This window comes from Rhea americana, unplaced genomic scaffold (assembly GCF_003343005.1).
Source record: "Rhea americana isolate MKP2758 unplaced genomic scaffold, rheAme1 scaffold_299, whole genome shotgun sequence".
NCBI classification, from domain to species: domain Eukaryota; kingdom Metazoa; phylum Chordata; class Aves; order Rheiformes; family Rheidae; genus Rhea; species Rhea americana.
The window spans coordinates 598,349-617,740 of NW_028186422.1; the positions used below are offsets into that span (position 1 = coordinate 598,349).

At 36.4% G+C, this 19,392-nt stretch overlaps 1 protein-coding gene across 1 annotated transcript in view; it reads left to right on the forward strand.

Moving 5' to 3' along the window:
* Positions 1-19,392, forward strand: part of CSMD1 (CUB and Sushi multiple domains 1) — a 626,201-nt gene that overhangs the window by 448,895 nt on the left and 157,914 nt on the right. Inside the window, exons 37-38 of the mRNA XM_085309436.1 lie at positions 4,116-4,220; positions 13,392-13,510. Of these exons, the coding sequence (XP_085165562.1) occupies positions 4,116-4,220; positions 13,392-13,510 (224 nt within the window). The remainder of the gene's footprint in view (positions 1-4,115; positions 4,221-13,391; positions 13,511-19,392) is intronic.

Here is a 19,392-nt window from a genome sequence, read left to right on the forward strand (position 1 = left end):
TGGATAAAGARCTGATCAAGTAATTCATTTAACATCACATTTAACAACACTCAAGGCTCAAAACACTCTTATTCTAAACTGAAAGTGTGTCATCTTGCTTCCTGTTTTCCCAAAAGGCTGAAGACAGTTTTATGTATTAGAAATATTTTACTGGAGATATAGTAGCAGGGATTTATTTATAGATTTATGTCTTTTACATAATGAATGTGAGACTTTAGATGAATAATATGTTCATGTATAGGAAAGACCTAACAAAGAATATTTAAGCATGACCAGAAATCTGCTGTCCTCAAAATTGAACCTGAAATGTAAGATTGAAACAGAATTCTGACTTTCAGGTGTAATTTCATAAGTAATAACATTCAGTAGATATAATTTCTTTCTCAGTATATCTTATGCAGCACCCTTGTTTCCAGATTATACTGATTCAACCTCTAAAATTCATCTATCTTCTAAATATGGATTCAAAATGCATAATTGCACATCTAATTTCTAAAAACTCATTAAACTATGCTGTGAATCAATATGGGAGAGTTGTTTGGGATAGGTGCATCCACAGGAGTCTGTTGCCTTAGCAGACCTTCACCAGGGTAGATAACCATACCATTTCCTTTGTGCCAGGGTGCTGCATGGGCTGGAGGCTCCCAGTGGCCGGGCTGGTGGTGGTGAGGGGTTCCCAAAGGGGCTGGACCAGTCTGGGCACCAGTCATCCTCCTGTTCCGAGGGAGCAGTGCCCCGGGGCAGCTGGGGCAGCCCTCGCCCCGGGGGTGGCGGGCTCCACTGCAGGGATGGTGCCAGAGCTGGGGTGGGGGCTGGAGGACCCATGTACAAGCAGGGCCAGACCATGGTGGGGCTGGAGCCCACAAGATGCTGTTGTACACATGAGTGATATCTTGGATGCCATTAGGAACTTTCTGAAAACATTTATTAGTGAGATGGAAAGGAGAAATTTCCTGTGCCCATCTACTACTGACTGGTGATACCTTTTGGTGGTCAACTTTATTTTTAAGAGCAGGCTTTCTGGACAACAGTAGATAGTACCTTTTGTAATACTCAGAGGCATTCAGAGTAATTGGAATGCTATATATTATGTTTATTTTCAGTATTACTGGTTCATTAAAATAGAGCTGGTGGTTCATGACAAGTGAAAATAACATTGCCTTTAGAAAAAGACCATCAAAATATTTTCTCAGTCTTTTATAGCAGTTGCTGTATACAAGCCATGCCATCTGTAGACTAAGTATAAGTATGGTAGATTTTTGTTTCATGAATGAAGCTTGGTTGCTTTTCCAAGTGCTTGAATGAAACAGGATCAGTGATGGGAGAGCGAGAAAGTTAATTCTTTTCATATTGTTGCAGATCCATTTCACAACGAACAGAAGAGTTTCCAGGTTTATTATTTATTATTACGTAACAACCTTATCCTGGAAAAGAGTTTTGTTAAATTTAGAGATTGTTTTAAGAGATCTAATCTCAATCGTCTCTTAAATCTCTCATTTGGAAAAGTCACAGTTTTTCAAAGCAGAATAGAAGTTTACTTGCTATATTCTGCAAATTTTCCAAAGCTGGCATTGCTTTTTCTCCTGCAGATAAACTATACTTCACAATTTGAATCATGACTTAGGTTTCCTTGTTTTCAATAGGCATCCTGCTTTCAAAAGAGATGTCAGTTTATTTAGAAATACAGCTTTACACTAAAAGTTTCATAAAATGATAATCAGGTTATATTTACATTACTTTAAATACTGAATTTAGAAATAGTCTATACTTATAGCTCAGTAATTGCAGTTCCTACAAAGGGCCTGCCTATTGAGCTAGAAATGGAAAAAATGCTTATAACACTTACATAACTGTCAGGCATCCCAAGAATGTTTGTAAATATGCTGTGCTGCCAATTGTGTCACAGTATGGCATTGCGATAGAGTGGAAGTTGCTTGGATCGAGGATAGAAAAGCATTCTTTAATATGCCAAATTTAGGTCTGTTGTAGGCTCCTTAATGGAGGTTGTAGACATAGCAGCTGACTGAGGATATTCTTGACAAATATACTGCCTTTGCCCTGAGAGTGTTGGATGCAGCACCTGATTGTGCGAGTCCGAACCTAAGTGAGAGGTCTTTTTAAATAATGTAGAGAAACAAACAGATAAAAATGTGGAATTAGCCCCCCCCCCCAAAGAAAAAGCGGCAGTGTTTAGAATTACTAGTTTAGGACTGGTGCTTCATCTGGCTATTTTACATACAAAATCTGAAAAAAAATGTGACTGAATGTAGCTACAGCTCCATTCAAAATCGGAAATGCAGGTAATACCTGACATTACTGTATATATGTATATATACACTCAGACCTAGATGCAGAAAGCATACAGATGGAGCAATCATTCCAATGATAGTGAAATTTAGGCAGAATTTAAATGCTTGAAATTCTTCATAAGAAAAATTTAAGTACTTCGAGATGATCCATTCTCAGTGGCTGTACTAGTTCAAGAAATACCTAAAATGACCATTACTCCTCTCCCTTTTTAGYCTAGAAGTTTCTTAAATATGTCTTTTGCACATGCATGATAATGCTCATCCCTGGATTGAGGTACATCATTTTCGATTGTCATTGCTAAAACTTGAAAGTGGTAGTGCATAATTTTCCACAATAATGTCATAATAAAGCATTAATTCACAAATAGAAGACTTTCTCATTCCCTTTTAAACCTTTCAGGAGGCAAACTTACATTTAYGATCCTCTTGGAGAGTTTCCTTTTTTTCCTTTTTTTCCAGATTAAACCAATTCAGAAGTGAATTGAGAAGTTAAACCCTGTTATCCATCTGAATGTTAGATGTCTGCCATGTAGATATCTAACTTGGGCTGTTATTCGTAAAATCTCCAGCTTCTGCCATGAAGTATTGTTTCTCTCCATTGACGATAGAGGGAGTACAGGAAACCAGCACACATTGCATCTGGTCACTGCACTGAAACTTATCTTCCCTGTTCAATATGCCTGATCCCAGAGGAAGCAGAGGTTGTCAAGCCACCAATGAAATTTCCGTTAGCTATGCCATTGAATGTGACAATTCTGAGAATTAAAAACTCTAGCCTCAGTTTTGCTCACAGTACAATGGGATATGTATTAAATGCCAGTACATCCTGCAAAGGAACAAGAAGCCCATACAGAAGTAGTGTACAGAACTGTTAAAGAGCAATTTTACAAAATGAAAAGGATATTCATTCTGTTTCAAAATGCTTACTTGCACTGAGGCAGGCACCTTAATCTTTCTTAAAATGTGATCCAAATTCTATATGGGTGCGGTGAAACCTCATCTCTCCTAGAAGAGGTTTTACTATTTTTTGCATTCCACTGTGAATATTGTGCAGCATGAACATTCTGTGTTATCTCTGAATTTCCATACTTGGAGTTTCCATATTAAACAATCAGACCTTCTTTGAAGGACTTCAGTGAATTAAGTCCATTTTATTATCTTTTTAGCTTCTCACCATTTATATCAAAGTTTTATTTAAGGGCAAGGTTTTGTCCAGGGTTAGTGATAATCTTGCTGTGTAGCACATGCTGAAGTCAGTGACACTGCAATTTAGCTATTGTTATTTGAATTAACTAGATAAAATTTTATTGTTTGTTTTTCTTTTTTTTTTAACATGTTGCACTCACATCTTCATTTTCTGTTTCTGCATGCCCTCAGAGCTAGAATAAGTGGTTGTAATGTTATTRTGGGAAGAAGGCATAAAGAGAAAAGATTTAGACTCTTTCAGTCTGTGCTACTCTTTATACATGTGAGAAGAAGTCAAATGACATTGAGCTTGATCTCAAAACTGAATCCTTTACTTACATWTTTTTTTCTATTGAAGTCAACAGGGTTTCATCTAAACATGAGGGGATCTACTTTGATTATACTTACATAGCCACTTAGTATCACAACTTGTAATCAAAATTTTCTTGCAACTTCAAGAGAAAACATAGCAGAATATTTAAGATTTTCATGCACATAATGAGAAGGAAATGAGCCTTCTGATTCAGTCTTGGTTATGTGTATTCAGTATAAAGCTCTGCATATATATTCTCTTTAAAAATCACCATGCAACATTGTATTTCACAACTTTTATTTTTCTAGGTACCACTGTGCCGGCATTGTTGAATAGCACCTCCAATCAGCTTTATCTACATTTTCATTCCGACATTAGTGTGGCAGCAGCTGGTTTTCACCTGGAATACAAAAGTAAGACTGCTTGGTCTTTGAATCTTTCTCAGGAAAAAGCATGTGTATGGAAAGGGAAAGAGATTTTTTTTTCCCCTCCCTAAATAAGCTCTAATCATCATGACTCTGATATAAATGTTGTCTATTATACAGAAATTTTAAGCAAAGGGACAGTCGAAGTTAATGAAAATCAGATTTCACAAATTAGAAGCATAAATCAAATCAACCTGACAATTCAGAACAATATTTTAACAATGTTTTTTAAGTATAACTTTTTTATTTTTCCAATTTATTTCAACTTTGTTCTGCAATTTAGAAAACTAAAAATGTAAGGGCTACCTTTCCAGTTGGGAAYGCATAGAAAGAGAACCAATAACCTTTTTTTCCTATTCATTCATGCATATATTTATTATTTCTTCCCATCAAATTATTTCCTTCACCAAATTACTGTAATTACAGCAAACAGCATAATAATCCCAGAGTCATAAGAAAATATTAGAGTTCTCTTGGTAAATCGTTGGTGGTACGAGCAGAAGAACCTAAGATGGTTAATAGCAAATTCTTCAGTATGACAAATTTTCATATTTTTTATGTTTTATGAGAAACTTAGTTCTAAATGACAGAGAACTGGTGTTATAGAATACTTCAGTGGATAACTTCACCTAATTGTGTTTAATTCAAACCTGTTTGTGTTATTCCCTCTCTCAGGAATTTTTAGTACAATATTAAAGCAGTAAATTCAGAACATGTTTATATGATATTCCTTTTAACTGGAAGTAGGTATTGCTAAGAATTTTAAGAATTTTCTTGAAAAGGAAATTTTGTTATATATTATATGCATTCATATCTTCATGATGTAAAATATGTATGTTATTTTTATCCTCTTTTAACATTTCCCTCATAAGGATAGAATACACATTCAGCTGAAACCATCTAAGTCACTAGGAGCAGGTACAACAATTGATTCAGATAATTGTAGTGACCACACTTTAAAGTGCTAGAGTGCAGTATTTAAAGTTAAGGTACTCCATCACTGACGGAATTGAATACCTTTAAAGGTCAGTATCCATGCTTAGCTGAAACTGAATTGGTAGCTAAAAGAGAATTCAGAACCTACAGAGTGAAGAAAAAGTTATTTTTGTTATATCTGTATCCTTARAGTTGCTTTGGATTTCAGCTGGTCATCTGAGAAATATTTGTTTCACAAAAAAGTAAGAAAATAAATATTTCAACATTTCATTTTTTAAAGTATAAAAACACATTTTAGACATGTCTATAAACACTTTTATGACAGTTAGAGAGCATCTAGCCCAACCTCTTGATCAAGACAGGGGAAGCTGTGAGGTCATACCARGTTACTCAGAGCTTTATCCAATGTTGTCTTGAAAATCCCCAAGGATGGAGACTGTGCAATTATACTGGCCAACCTGCTCCACTGCTTTTCTGTCCTCACCGTGAAGAAGCTTTTCCTTATACCAAACTGAACCTCTCTTATTTCAACTTCTCGCTGTTGTCTCTCATACTCCCACCATGCACAGCTGTGAAGAGCATAGCTCTGCTTTGCTGATGATTGTCCCCAAAGCTCTCTCTTCTCTATGCTGAGCAAGCCAAGTTCCCACAGACTCTCCTCACCAGAGTCAGATATTTGCTTTTCCTCACAACTAGGTTTTTAACTCCATTTTTACGTGCTTGCCAAGGCTGCCACTGTCACATCTCCAGCTAGATTGTTTGTACATCACCCTGTCTGTCCCATCCAGTACCTGTAACAAGTTACCCCTCACATCCTCCAGAATGTCCCACTGTATTGCCCTTCCAGCTGATGTCAGGGAGGTTAAAGTCCCAAATAAGAGGCAGGATTTTGTGATATAGAGATTTCCTCCACTTCTTTAGAAAGAGTTTTGTCCACTTCCTCACCCTGATTGAGTAGTGAGTAATACATACCCACTATACTGTCACTCTCACTGACCTCCCCTCTGATCCTGACCCGCAAGCCCTCAGGATGTTAGAGCCAGCCTGTCATCCATCCTATGYAGGAGTGCCATACATTTTATCTGCCACTTCACGTAGACTACCCTTCCCGCCAGCTTTCCTAGCAATCTTTCCTGAAAAGCTTGCATCTCTCCACCACAGCACTCCCATCGTGTGAGCTGCCCCACCGCCTCTGTTATTCCAGTGATGTTGCAGTCCTGTGCTCTAGACCTGGAGCTCCAGTTARTCCTTCTTAATTCCCAGACTGGGTGTATTTACATAGGTACACTTGAGGCAAGTGTCCTTATGTCCTGTTTTATGTTTCCTGAGATTTCTTTTCACCACTGTACACCCTTTGCTTTCCACCTCATCTAKTTTTCCTCAATTAATTGGGGCTTGTAGTCTTACCCCTCCTCCTCTTCCACAGCTGGTTATCCTGTTGAAAAAGATATTTTTGCCCTACTTTGTTAGCTGGATCCTGTAGTCGTTGTTTCTCAAAGAGGATCTTGTGGTTGTAAAAGCTAACCCATGGGACCTATCTATTCCTTCCTGAGCCTTTTCCCTTCATGTGCAATGAAAATACAATTCCATATGAAATTTAAAGAAGTATGTGTTTATTCTGAGAAGGTAGAGTGAACGTTTTGAAGTTCAATTTTATTATCTTTTATTGTATCAATTTTATTGTYTCTGTGACTCCTGAACAAATGTGTTCTGCTTACAAGTAAAAAGTGTTTGAGATCATGAAAGGTCAGCTGGATTTATGCTTTTGTTTGTCTCCTAATTGCCAGTCCTACAACTGTGCTCTGTTAAAATGTCTACAGATTTCACTAGTGCCAATATTTCAATGCAAGAGATTTTTAGAACTATAACTCAGTATAGGTTGAAGGTGGCAAGATTAAGCATTCAAAGCTTGGTTAACTATTCTGTTGACAGTCTATCAGGAAAGAATAATTTGCTTTCTCTTGTGGTTATGTGATCTTTGCAGGGATAGTAGGAGCATAATGTGTCTGTGACTGTGAATACAGAAACTGAGCAAATCCCCACAACAAGAATATTCTCTTTTTATATTTATACTTTATAATTTTRGATCAAGGAAGGAGCATAGAAGGAAATATATTTCAAGGTAGCCAGGTGCACATATTGCTAATGTTTGATTATGAATTCTTAACTCAGTGATCATTAATTCATGTACAGWTTGAAGCAGGATTGGGCAAATAAATAGATTCCTTTAGTTCAAAAGTCAATCTAAAGTTTGGAGCAAAAATGTACTGTTAGTTTACTTGATTTTGTGGAGGGGTTGTCTTACTAAAGAAAACAAAACAAAGATGTTTGGTGCCTGGAGAAAAAATATCATTCAACATGAAATGCTATGTTTGAACATCTGTTGCTTGTGAGAAAAACAAAAGAAAATGAGGGCTGGATTCACAGTACTTCTAAAAAAAGTGCTCTGTGGCTGTAACATTCAGCTGGTATAAGAGACCTCAGTTCAATTCTTTCTTCTTCCTACAGAAGTTTAAACTTTTAGGACAGAAATCCCAGTAGTCTTAGAGGGGTCTTCGGTATCTACTTTTAGGGATAGGTAGCTTTTAGGWAGCTACTTTTAGGGCTACTCCATGTGACTGGCTAAGCAGCTGTAGCTTTATACTGTTGTAACCTACTCCTTTAGCTTGGGATGTCTGTGTGTTAGGCATCAAGAACACAGGTACAAGTGGGTAGTCCAAGATAAGCAATCTTTTTTCTAATAGTTATTTTCATTCCTGTATTTTGATTCAACATCTTTTTGCAAAGGACCACATTGCTGATTGTTTTTTTCATGTGCTGCCATAACATAAATGGTAAAAAAAAAAAAAAAAAAAAAAAAGCTTTATATGTTAACTTTGAACCTGCAGTGTGTGCTCTGGGCAGTACATCTTAATAAAAAACTTCCTCTTTGAGTACATTCTGTATCCCCTGGCCAAACCCACATTTAAAGATTCATTTTGTTTATGTAAACCATGCTCACCAAATAATATAATAAACAGTTTAATAGAAGGTGAAAGAAGTCTTCTAACACTAATTTGTATGTTAGAGGCAAATTGATGATTTAGGGTTGGATTTTTTTTTTTTTTTTTTTTTTTTTTGCAGAATGCAGATACATGAACTCACTAAAATTAAGAGAAATAATTGGCCAGTGCTTTAGAAAAAAAATTTTTCTGTTCATATCTTAAATGTAAGTATTATACAGAACCACTGTGTGGCATTGTTTCTTGTTATTTCAGAAGTGCTGTAGGTGTTTAACTAGTTTCAGTAACTTGTTATAAAAACCAAAACACTAAAAATATGTAACAAATAACTATAGAAAAGACAGGAATTAATCATTTAAACTGATCTTTCACATGTATGTTTTTTTTCCCCAAACTGTGGTAAAATAAGTAACAGTTATTTTCACAACTACCACCAAGTCCAATCAAAATGTGCTTTGCTGCATTTCTGTCAGTAGAAGGAATAAACATTCCTGCAATCTAACTGAATTGCTTTTAATCTTAATGAGCAAAGGAAACAGGCATTTGAACAGTATGAGTTAGAAACTTATCAACTTAACTCAATTGCATTTGTGGCACTGAAATTTCAAGTTTAGTTTTAAATCTCATTTGTTAATTCAATAGTAGGGTCAATGTTTTGTTTCGTATAAAAATGAATATACAAAAGGATTAATGCCTGGAAACAACAAGTGTTTACTCATGCAGTCAGCTTTCTTTTAGTAAGAAGTGAATCTATAATGAATACAAGGACAGGTGTGTTTGTGCCATAAAGATCTATAAGTGTGAATATGTCCAAATATAGTTCTTACAATTAATTATTTCAGTAAAAATCCTATTTTATATAATCAACATTTTAAAAAGTCATCAGGCCTTATTACCTTTAATTAGGATATACAGCACAATTCTGTGTCATTCTTTTAGAAAGTCTTATTTTTGCAGTTATACCAAAGCAGTGTAATATATTTGACAACATAAGCTAAATTTTAATTACTATTTTGTTTTCTGAAGCTTCTCTTTTACATGTTTTCCTGTGCTAAAGGTTCTCAGGAGCTGAAACAATGGATTTACTAGTAAAAGGCCTAGAGAACAGTGAATACTTTTTGTAGTACTTCTCCATCATTAAGTTCTCAAATAAATTCAAAGATAAAAATCAGTCAGCATAGCAGAGGAGAAGGGGATGGATTCTTCTATATAATACTTTTTTCTAGGTCCAGATTAAGATCTTTTTTATACTGAGGTCTTTAATGCAGATATTCAGTGCAGTAATCATCTCTTTTTCCCTGTATTAAAGTAGGAAGGAATCATAAATGTGCCATTTTAATTTAGCAGATGCTGATCCTGTCAGTAAATCTATACAACTCTTATAGCTGTTGACGTGAACCTGACCCCTTTTGCAATAATCCATTGAGGCAGGTTCATTTTCTAAGTTGAGGTCTGAAGCGTTCAGTCTTGGAAGGGGCAGCTTGGATTTTGATATACACCACAGTCAAAATGGAGGGAAAAATTCACTCCAGCTTAATGTTTGTAGGTAGTAAAGAACAATATGTTCCAGTTAGCTGCATAGGGGCGGGAGAGATGATGACAAGAAAGAGAGCCTGATGACTTTTGGTCAACCTGTCAAGAAATCCTTGTATTGCTCGGTTTGCAGCTTTCTGAATGGGCATTAATGGGCATTCACATTGTCAGATATGCCAGCAAGAATTTTCTTTCTGCCAGCAATGGCATTGATGTCTGGACAGAATGTGAGGTAATTGTAAGCATGTATATAATTATAAAAGTGAGGCTTGTTTGTCTTATGCCACAGTGGAGGCCAAGAAAGTATTTGTCAGGCAGTAAGTGGAAGGAGGTCAGGGAGAGGGTTATCATTCTTGACATTGATGTGTTCTCTGCTGTACTGTAGAGCAGAAGCTGGGCTCTGAAGAGCGTGCACTAAGCAAACCCTGTCCTTTCTTGATTGCTTARACTTGACATTTAACATATTTTTCCTTTATTACTGACTGTACACATACAGTCTAAATTAATGTATTCAGAGTCTGTGGATCTTTAGGTTTTTTGGTTTGTCCTCAGATACTGGAATTTAAATTTATTTTCTCTCAAGCATTCTTTAAGATATTTGGACCAGCTCTAACTAAAAAGTTTAAAAATTATCTAAATTTGAAAATAAAAGAAAACCCTTTGTAATTTATAAATAGAAACAGCATCTGTTGTTTTTTTGGACCTTTGATTTTTCCTGAACTCTGTGATAAATTAAAATTAAATTGCAGTTTTTACTATACCAAGTAAATACTGTTTTTTCTGAAAAAGAAAATCTTACATTTAGATATATTTTTTGTTCAATTCAAAACAGCTAGTTATAAGCTAGTATAATGTAATGATTAGAATGAAAGGGGTGAGGACTGTAAATATTTGACTGTTACCAACTTTCTCTTTGCTTTTGGGGAAACAATATTGCATATCCAATAAAGTCAATTAAAAGTGAGGTTTGCATACTGTTTGGTGATATCCTGGTGAATATTCTATTTTATAACAGAAGACAAAATAAGAAGTGGCAATAATACAAAGAATAAGCAACTAATAGAAAGAAAAGATTTCTACCAAGCACAGTATTATTATTGCCACACAGTCACTGTTACAAACCTGTTTCTATGACTAAGTAAAATCCATAAGAGTAATTTTATTGATACAGATTTAAGACTGTGTGTCTGTAACCCTCAACACTCAAGAATGCTGAATTCACCAAAACATAAACTTCTTGAAATCAGGAAGTGAAACWCAAATTTATATTCACAGAATTCAGCAAGTATATTGATATTTGTAAACAATTTAATTGCTTTGGTTCTTCTATATTTAATAATGGTGACTCTGGAGCAAATCTTTTTATTCTTTTTTATTCAAGAGTGAGAAGGGYAAAAAAATTCAGAAATAATGTTTGATTCACTCAAGTTGAGTCTGAATACTGATTTCTCAAACTAGCAAACAAATCTATATGCTGTAATAAATGTTGAAATAAACTGTTCCCCTTCACTTTATAATGGAGCAAAGAGGCAGTTTGTGTAGATGCAGATTATAGATATTTTGTTCCTATGAAACCAAAGAAATTTTTCCAGATGTGGATGCATTTTTGGCACTAGGAAAGACAGGGTGGTGGACCAAAGGAGTGATACTAGGTAAATTCAACTAAAATGAAACCATGTTAACCAAATTATTGATGATGTTACTCTCATCTCTATTTGCAATAATACAGTTTCACAAAATGGCCACGCATGAAGTCAGCATAGCATTGCTTGAAGGTTGCTGATATTAGTAGAATATTAAATTTGAAAAATTCTGTGGTAGAAATTGCTTTAAATCTTTAACCTGAATTTATTTATTTTCACAACCTATTCATTTCCATACAGAAATACATACCTCAGGGAAATCCTGTGGCATGCARCCATTAAATCATTCTGTGTATACCAACAGAAAATGTTTGTTTTGATAGCTCTAGTAGCAATTGTTTTGAAGACTTATCTTCAAATTACTTGGTACCTCTGTCAGTGTTAGAGTGTCTTGGTTTTACCACTGTTCATTCCTGAAAGAAATGAAAAGCAGTAAGACTCGAGCATAGGAGACAGAAAGTGCATGATTAGAACAAAGTTCCAGGAAACCAAAAAATGGCTCAACAGTCACAATTTCAAATGAAAGTATAAAAGCCAGTTCAAATTTCTCTATGCTTCATTATGAAAAATGTATTTACTTAAACTTATTCTTGAACAGCAAAACTAGATGAACAGCATGACTAGATGATCTCCAGAGGTCCCTTCCAACCTTACCAATTCTATGAACAGCAAAAANAAAAAACAATAATAATAATTGGAAGTGGATGAAGTGGGAAACACAAAATCCAAATGTATATATTTAAGATTAGTAAGGCATTTGTATAAGAGTGATTAAAAGACATACGTAGATGATTGCATAAAGTTAAAACATTGTATCAAAATCTGTAAGCATCATTATCTGAAAGAAAATAGTATTTCCATAGAAAAAGTAGGATCTCAGTGGATAACATCAGATACTGCTTCRTGATGAACCATCTGGAACAACAGACTCTGAAATGTCAGATATCAGAGTAAAGCCAAATATCATGTAATTTCTGTACTAAACACTCTTTCAAGTCACATTTACTGTCATCAGAGGGGTTAGATATCATAAGAAAACARTGAAAGATGTAGCAGTTAGGTTTTTCATACAAGTGAAGTAAAGAATGTAGAATGTTACAGCCAAGAAAGCATTATTTTTCTCTGTTTTTTCACAGAATGTTGTGCTAATAAGTTTGAAAGATCTAGTCTCACGCATTCTAAAAGTAATTTCCATTTTCTTYGTGTGTTTACACATTGTATTCTAATAAAGGTATAGCCGATACTGATCTAAAATAACAAAGTTTCAGTAGTAACTTTCTCTAGTTACATGCAGTTGGCAATCTTCAGAAGCTGATAATTCAGGTTGCCAAATTTGGGAGAATGCATCTGAAATTTTGATTACCAGTCACAGAGAGGCTTTGTAAAACTAAGCTTCTGTTTGCCAAGGCCTGACTTAAAAAATATTTAAGAATAGAGACTGTCCTGTCACACTTATGGGAGGATTTAGCTGCAAGTTAAGAGCACTAAGTTTTAATGGCTACAGATGCACTGGGTGTTTGAGCCTCTCTATAACTAATAGTTGAGACTGAGTTGTCTAAACATAAGGAATACCCTCAGCCTCCAGCTGTTGGTGAAAAATCTTCTTCCACTTAGCATCAGGAATTTTGCTCTTTTGTTGCTGAAAAGAAGGAACATATATAAAGTTTATTCTCTCTCTTGCTTTCCTTCATCAAAAAAAAAACCAAAAAAAAAAAAAAAAAAAAACCCCACTAATATACTGGAATTACAATGCTGATTGAAGACTATAAAATGACATAGCAAATGTCCTAGCAACATGACATAGTAATTGGTACTGTCACAGTGTGTAATCTTTGGTTTAAATCTTATCATTTGTATTCTGCAGGGCAGTTCTGAAAACTTCTGTRCTTTAAACATAATTTCAGTTTAATGATGAAATACATTTTTAATTAATTCTCTGTTAATGAAAAACAGTGCTGTGGAAACAGTTTATTAGAGTAGAGAACATCAATGAAGAGTTGTCCACTTATCTATGCTTTTTCAATCTTTGTGCTTATTTTCCTCAGCTGTAGGCCTTGCTGCCTGTCCAGAACCTGTAATTCCTAGCAATGGGATCAAATCAGGAGATAGATATATGGTGAATGATGTATTGTCATTTCAGTGTGAGCCAGGATATACATTACAGGTATTTCTTTCTTTCTTTCTTTTTTCTTCAAAGTTTACATTGTGGAATAATTGCAACAAACTGATAATAACCTCCCTTCCCCTCCCCAATCCTATTATAATGAGAGTATCAGGTGTGGAAACAGAGATGATTTCAACAGAATCAATGTGAGTACTTCMGCATTACAAAGTTATGAATGTGTGTAGCACATCCAGTCCTCAGTAAATCTGGGCTGGCATGTCTTGTCTCAGAGTAACATACCACTGAGTAGCAATAAATATTAAAATGGACAAAGAAATTTTTTTTTTTAAAAAAAACATGATTATAATGTTTTCTATACAAAGTGATTTATGGTCATTGAAACTGTGCTGYTTTCCCAGTTTTTTGAAGTTGTTCCTCTAGTTGGAATTTTAATCACAGTGGTAGAAATATATCATAGGAATTCTTATTCTACTCAGAAACTGCAGAATTTCCTAATGCAAATTTTTTTAATGTTAAATCTACTTTTAAAATGATTTAAAGGAAAGAATTATTATAAATTGGTTCATGGATTGGTGAAGCGCACTGAAGTTCACACACTGGTTTAGTTTTGAACAACTGTTTGTAACTTTCACAGCATTATTAATCTAAAACKGTAGATTTTTTTCTCCTCTTATTAATTCCCTTAGTTCATTTATATATATTCCATCACTGATGTGATGCATTGAAGAAATCTGAGTTCAGAATCTTTTGGGGAATAATAAGTCCCATTCAAGATTCTGTAAAAGCATACTACCATATCGGAGAAGGCAAAATGTCAGAACCTCTGCTCCAGAAAAGCATAATGTACAGGCCTCCCTATCTGTTGTTTTCTGATTCAGTGCTCCCTCAGCATATACAGATTTATTATGTGGTCTCAATATTTCTTATCATTCTCCTAAAACTTGGGCAGGAATCAGAATAATCATCATAGCTGTAGGCTGTCTGTGGAAACATCTGAACGTGAAAAGTATATGCAGGTAATTAACAGTTATAGGGTCAAGTCCTTAATACATGTTCTTTACATCTGTAACATGATTTTTATTCCTGATTTTATCACAAACAGCCTATATCAGAAGTACAAAGAATTCCATATCCATAGCAGAAAAGATTTTGTCTAATTGGAAAAGATTCAAGACTTGGCCACAACAAAGTCTGTTCTACCCATCCTGAGCACATGATTTAATGKTTTGAGGAATGCCTGCAGGCCAACTGATAGTTCGTATATCAACTGCTTAAGCTTTTTCACTTCCCAGCAAAGGAGAAATTAATATTTTTAGGAGAATAATCTAGTTCAGAAACTTTACCTTTTGGTCTTTATTGACTTTGTTTTCCCTGTTTTATCTTGCAATTACATTATCCTTTGTAGATAGCTATAATGTCAGTCAGAAAAATAAGAGACGTACAAGCTTTTACGGCACATTTTTATTATACAGTATTTTGAAGGGACTGTCTGTTATTAAATTCTAACTCCAGGTAGATTCTGACTCTCATTTAAAGAAGGCTAATGCACCACTGTTTTGTTTTTTTTTTTTTTCCCCTTTCTCAAAGTAACATTGAACTAAGTGTATAATGAAATGCTGTACAGATATGTCTATGTTAACAGAGGCAAGGTGAAGGCATGGACACTGGAATTTCTTCATAAGTACTATTAATTTGTCAGAATGAGACACTGGTGTGGTTTTGGCCTAGGTGAAGCATCTTTAATTATCACAAGSCAGAGACCATTCCTAATAGATATTTTGCATGGGAATACCCTGTATTGGAGATGAATTTGGAAAAACAAATTGAAAAAACATAGGTATACTAAAGAATGTGTTTTGGCCTATACACTAGAGAACTGGCTCAAGCACTGCCACCAGTCCAGATACAGTCAATATGTTCTTATCATTCATTTCTTAGTTTGTTATTATTAATACACACAGGATTAAAGAACACTGTATTTCAATGCAGAATCAATCTGGAAGTAAACATATAATAAATTTGATTATTCAACAATAGATATAACCTAATTTGAAGTGTCATTGGATMAAGTCATTGGATCAAGTCTATCAGTAGCAGGAGGACTAGGGAAAATGTGGGCCCGCTACTGAATGGGGCGGGGGCCCTGGTGAAAAAGGATACAGAGAAGGCAGAATTACTGAATGCCTTCTTTGCTTCAGKCTTCACTGCTAAGGGCAGCCCTCARGAMTCYTGCAGCCTGGATGTGAGGGAGAAAGTCTGGAGAAGGGAAGATTTTCCTTTGATTGAGGAGGAAAGGATTAGAGACCTTCTGGGCAGGCTAGACATCCACAAATCCATSGGCTGGGATGGGATGCACCCACGGGTACTGAGGGAGCTGGTGGATGTTGTTGCCAGGCCCCTCTCTACCATTTTTGAAAAGGTCCTGGAGAGCTGGAGASGTGCCTGAGGACTGGAAGAAAGCCAATGTCACTCCAGTCTTCAGGAAGGGCAAGAAGGAGGACCCAGGCAACTATTGGCCAGTCAGCCTCACCTCCATCCCTGGAAAGGTGATGGARCAGCTCATTCTGGATGTCATCTCTAAGCATGTAGAGGAGAAGAAGGTGATCAGGAGTAGCCAGCATGGATTCATCAAGCAGAAATCCTGCTTAACCAACCTGATAGCCCTCTATGATGGAAAGACTGGCTGGGTAGATGAGGGAAGTGTAATGGACGTTGTGTACCTTGACTTCAGCAAGGCTTTTGACACTGTCTCCCATAACATCCTCCTAGGGAAGCTCAGCCCGTGTGAGTTAGATGAGTGGGCAGTGAGGTGTATTGAGAACTGTCTGAAAGGCAGAGCTCAGAAGATCATCATTGGTGGCGTGGAGTCTGGTTGGAGGCCTGTGGCTAGTGGTGTCCCCCCAGGGCTCAGTCCTGGGTCCCATCCTGTTCAACTTCTTCATCAATGACCTGGATGAGGGGACAGAGTGCCTCCTCAGCAAGTTTGCTGATGACACCAAGCTGAGAGGAGTGGCTGACACACCTGAGGGCTGTGCTGCCATTCAGAGAGACCTGGACAGGCTGSAGARCTGGGCGGAGAGGAACCTGCTGAGGTTCAASAAGGGCAAGTGCAGAGTCCTGCATGTAGGGAGAAATAACCCTAGGCACCAGCACAAGCTGGGAGCTGACCTTCTGGAGAGGAGTTCTGCAGAGCAGGACTTGGGAGTGCTGGTGAATGACAAGCTGACTGTGAGCCAGCAATGTGCCCTTGTGGCCAAGAGGGCCAATGGTCTCCTGGGAAGAGTGTTGCCAGCAGGTGGAGGGAGGTGATCCTGCCCCTCTMCTCAGCCCTGGGGAGGCCTCATCKYGAGTCCTGTGTCCAGTTCTGGGCTCCCCAATACAACAGAGACATGGAGCTACTGGAGAGRGTCCCGCATAGGGCTACCAAGATGATCAGAGGGCTGGAGCACCTGCCCTATGAGGAACGGCTGCGAGAGCTGGGCCTCTTCAGCCTGGGGAAGAGAAGACTGAGGGGGGATCTTACCAATGTGTACAAGTACCTGAAGGGAGGGTGTCGAGGGGACGGGGACAAACTCTTTTCAGTTGTCCCATGTGACAGTACAAGAGGCAATGGGCAGAAATTGAAGCACAGGAAGTTCTRTCTGAACATGAAGGGGGAATTTCTTCCCCGTGAGAGTGACAGAGCACTGGCACAGGTTGCCCAGAGAGGTTGTGGAGTCTCCTTCTCTGGAGATCTTCAAGGCCCGCCTGGATGCAACCCTGTCTACCATGCTGTAGGTGACCCTGCTTGAGCATGGGGGATGGACTAGATGATCTCCAGAGGTCCCTTCCAACCTTACTGATTCTATGATTCTATGAATCTATGAAGTCAAAAGTAATCTCTTTTTAGCTTCTTTGAGAAAGATTCCTATTTGAATATTTGTAGAAAAGCTATGTGGAATTCTTTAGATATTTTTATACATTTCCACAGAATGGTGAAAGATTTGGATCAAATAGTGATGCTGATAGGGCTGTCAGATAATTGCTGTTCATATAGTAGCCAATAGGTGCTTAGTACCTCATTGCTGTGATMTAGGCCACTACTTCTGTGCCGCTAAGACTGAAATAGATACAAGCAAACACCTGATTATTTGGTAAGCCTATGTCAGTGCTCTGATAGAACAAAGTGAGATACTTACCTAATAGTAATTGTTTCTTCTAGAAGTGAAATAGCCATCTAATCCGGCTGATTTCATCTACAAGCTGGCTGTTTAGGCTCCCACTAAAGTCACTAATGGTAGACAGCCACCTCCAAAGGCTGATTCATAATAAAATAGTGCTCAAAGACAGGTATCCTGCTCTGAAAGTATTTATCTTTCTTCACTGATTAAAATTCAACAGAAGGTTAACATGTTTATCTAATCTTAAACTGCCAAAGTTTGGTGAGATAAATCGTACTTGTACTGACCATAATATTGCATACTTTTCTTTCCCTGCTTTTTCAACTATGAAACATCTGAAGTTCACATATGAAAAAATGAGGTGATTCCATTTTTCTGACATGGATTAGAAATAGGTGGACTCTCAAAATATAGATATAGTCTCAATAAGTTATTCTGGTCTGTACTCCAAACAGTACGGCTGAAACACTGAGACTGGATGTGCTGGCGATTTGATTGATAACACAGAATATGAATACTCCAGTAGCAGCTAGAATGTGTATATGAAATCTTTTCAAGACATACATTTGTTAGCTCTCACTTGATGTTTTAGAACTGTTTTATTTATATTCTAAAGTGTAAATACATAAATACAGTATTACTGTAAAACGTATTTGTGATGAAGAGAGTTGCACATAAGAAAGTGATCTGTGTTAAAGGTAAGCTTTAATACACTGTATATCACTCACAAAACTACAAGATGTCTTTTGCATGTATGCAGTTCTCTTATCTTGTCCTTGGATATGACTACACTTCAGTTATTTTACTTACAGGGATTCTATGATAAAATATTTTCTTAAAATATCATAGTGTATTCTTCTCTAGCTTATAAATGTACCGCTTACCTTTATTTCCATATAAATACAGTTGTAATCCTAACTCTGGAATTTGACTTACTTGTATTAAAAAAAGTCTCATGATCTTCTCTAAGTGTAAAACAACAGGCCTTCAAGATTCAAAAATAAATACAGTTTTAAACCTTTCAAAACACTAATGAATATTTGTATACTATATTGAGTCCACTGTAAGAAATTGTGCGTACACTTATATATTGTATATTACTCAGCAGGACAACTAAAAGTAGCGCCAATTAAAAATGAATAAATRAATAGGTAGATAAAATTTCTATGAGGCAACAGTATGTCTGCTATTCAACAGGTATAGATCATCATATCTTGCATCATGCAGATCTAGTTGGGTTTTTTTTTTTCACTCTACCTGCAAATTTACCCTCAGCTTTTTGCAAACATATTCACAACAAGCAATAGTAATCCAGTGTGGATTAGTTTATATTTGTGATTTACCAGAAAACTCACAGAGCTTAAACCACTAGCTGCAGAGGCATAAAAAAGTAATTGCTAACTATAGCATTAAGTGTCTCTCTCCCAAGAGGAGATTTTCAAAGACTAAAATCAAAGTATGCTCTTGTTGGGAAGAGACTTGAAACCAGAGGAATAATTTCATTTTATCTTTTAAAAGATCTTTTATAGGCCATTTTTTTCCTCACTCTGGTAGTTAAATTATGGCTCTTACCTACCTCCTCACRTCAGGGACATGTAATTGTAGAAGACTAGGAAGAGAGGAAAAAAATAGAGAATATCGCATCAAGTAAATTATTCAAAACCTCATCCATTTTTAATGCAGCTAAGATGACACTTTAGTGACATTTTTGACTGCATGCACATATTCCCTTTAAATTAAAGAATCTTTTTTTTTCAAAAT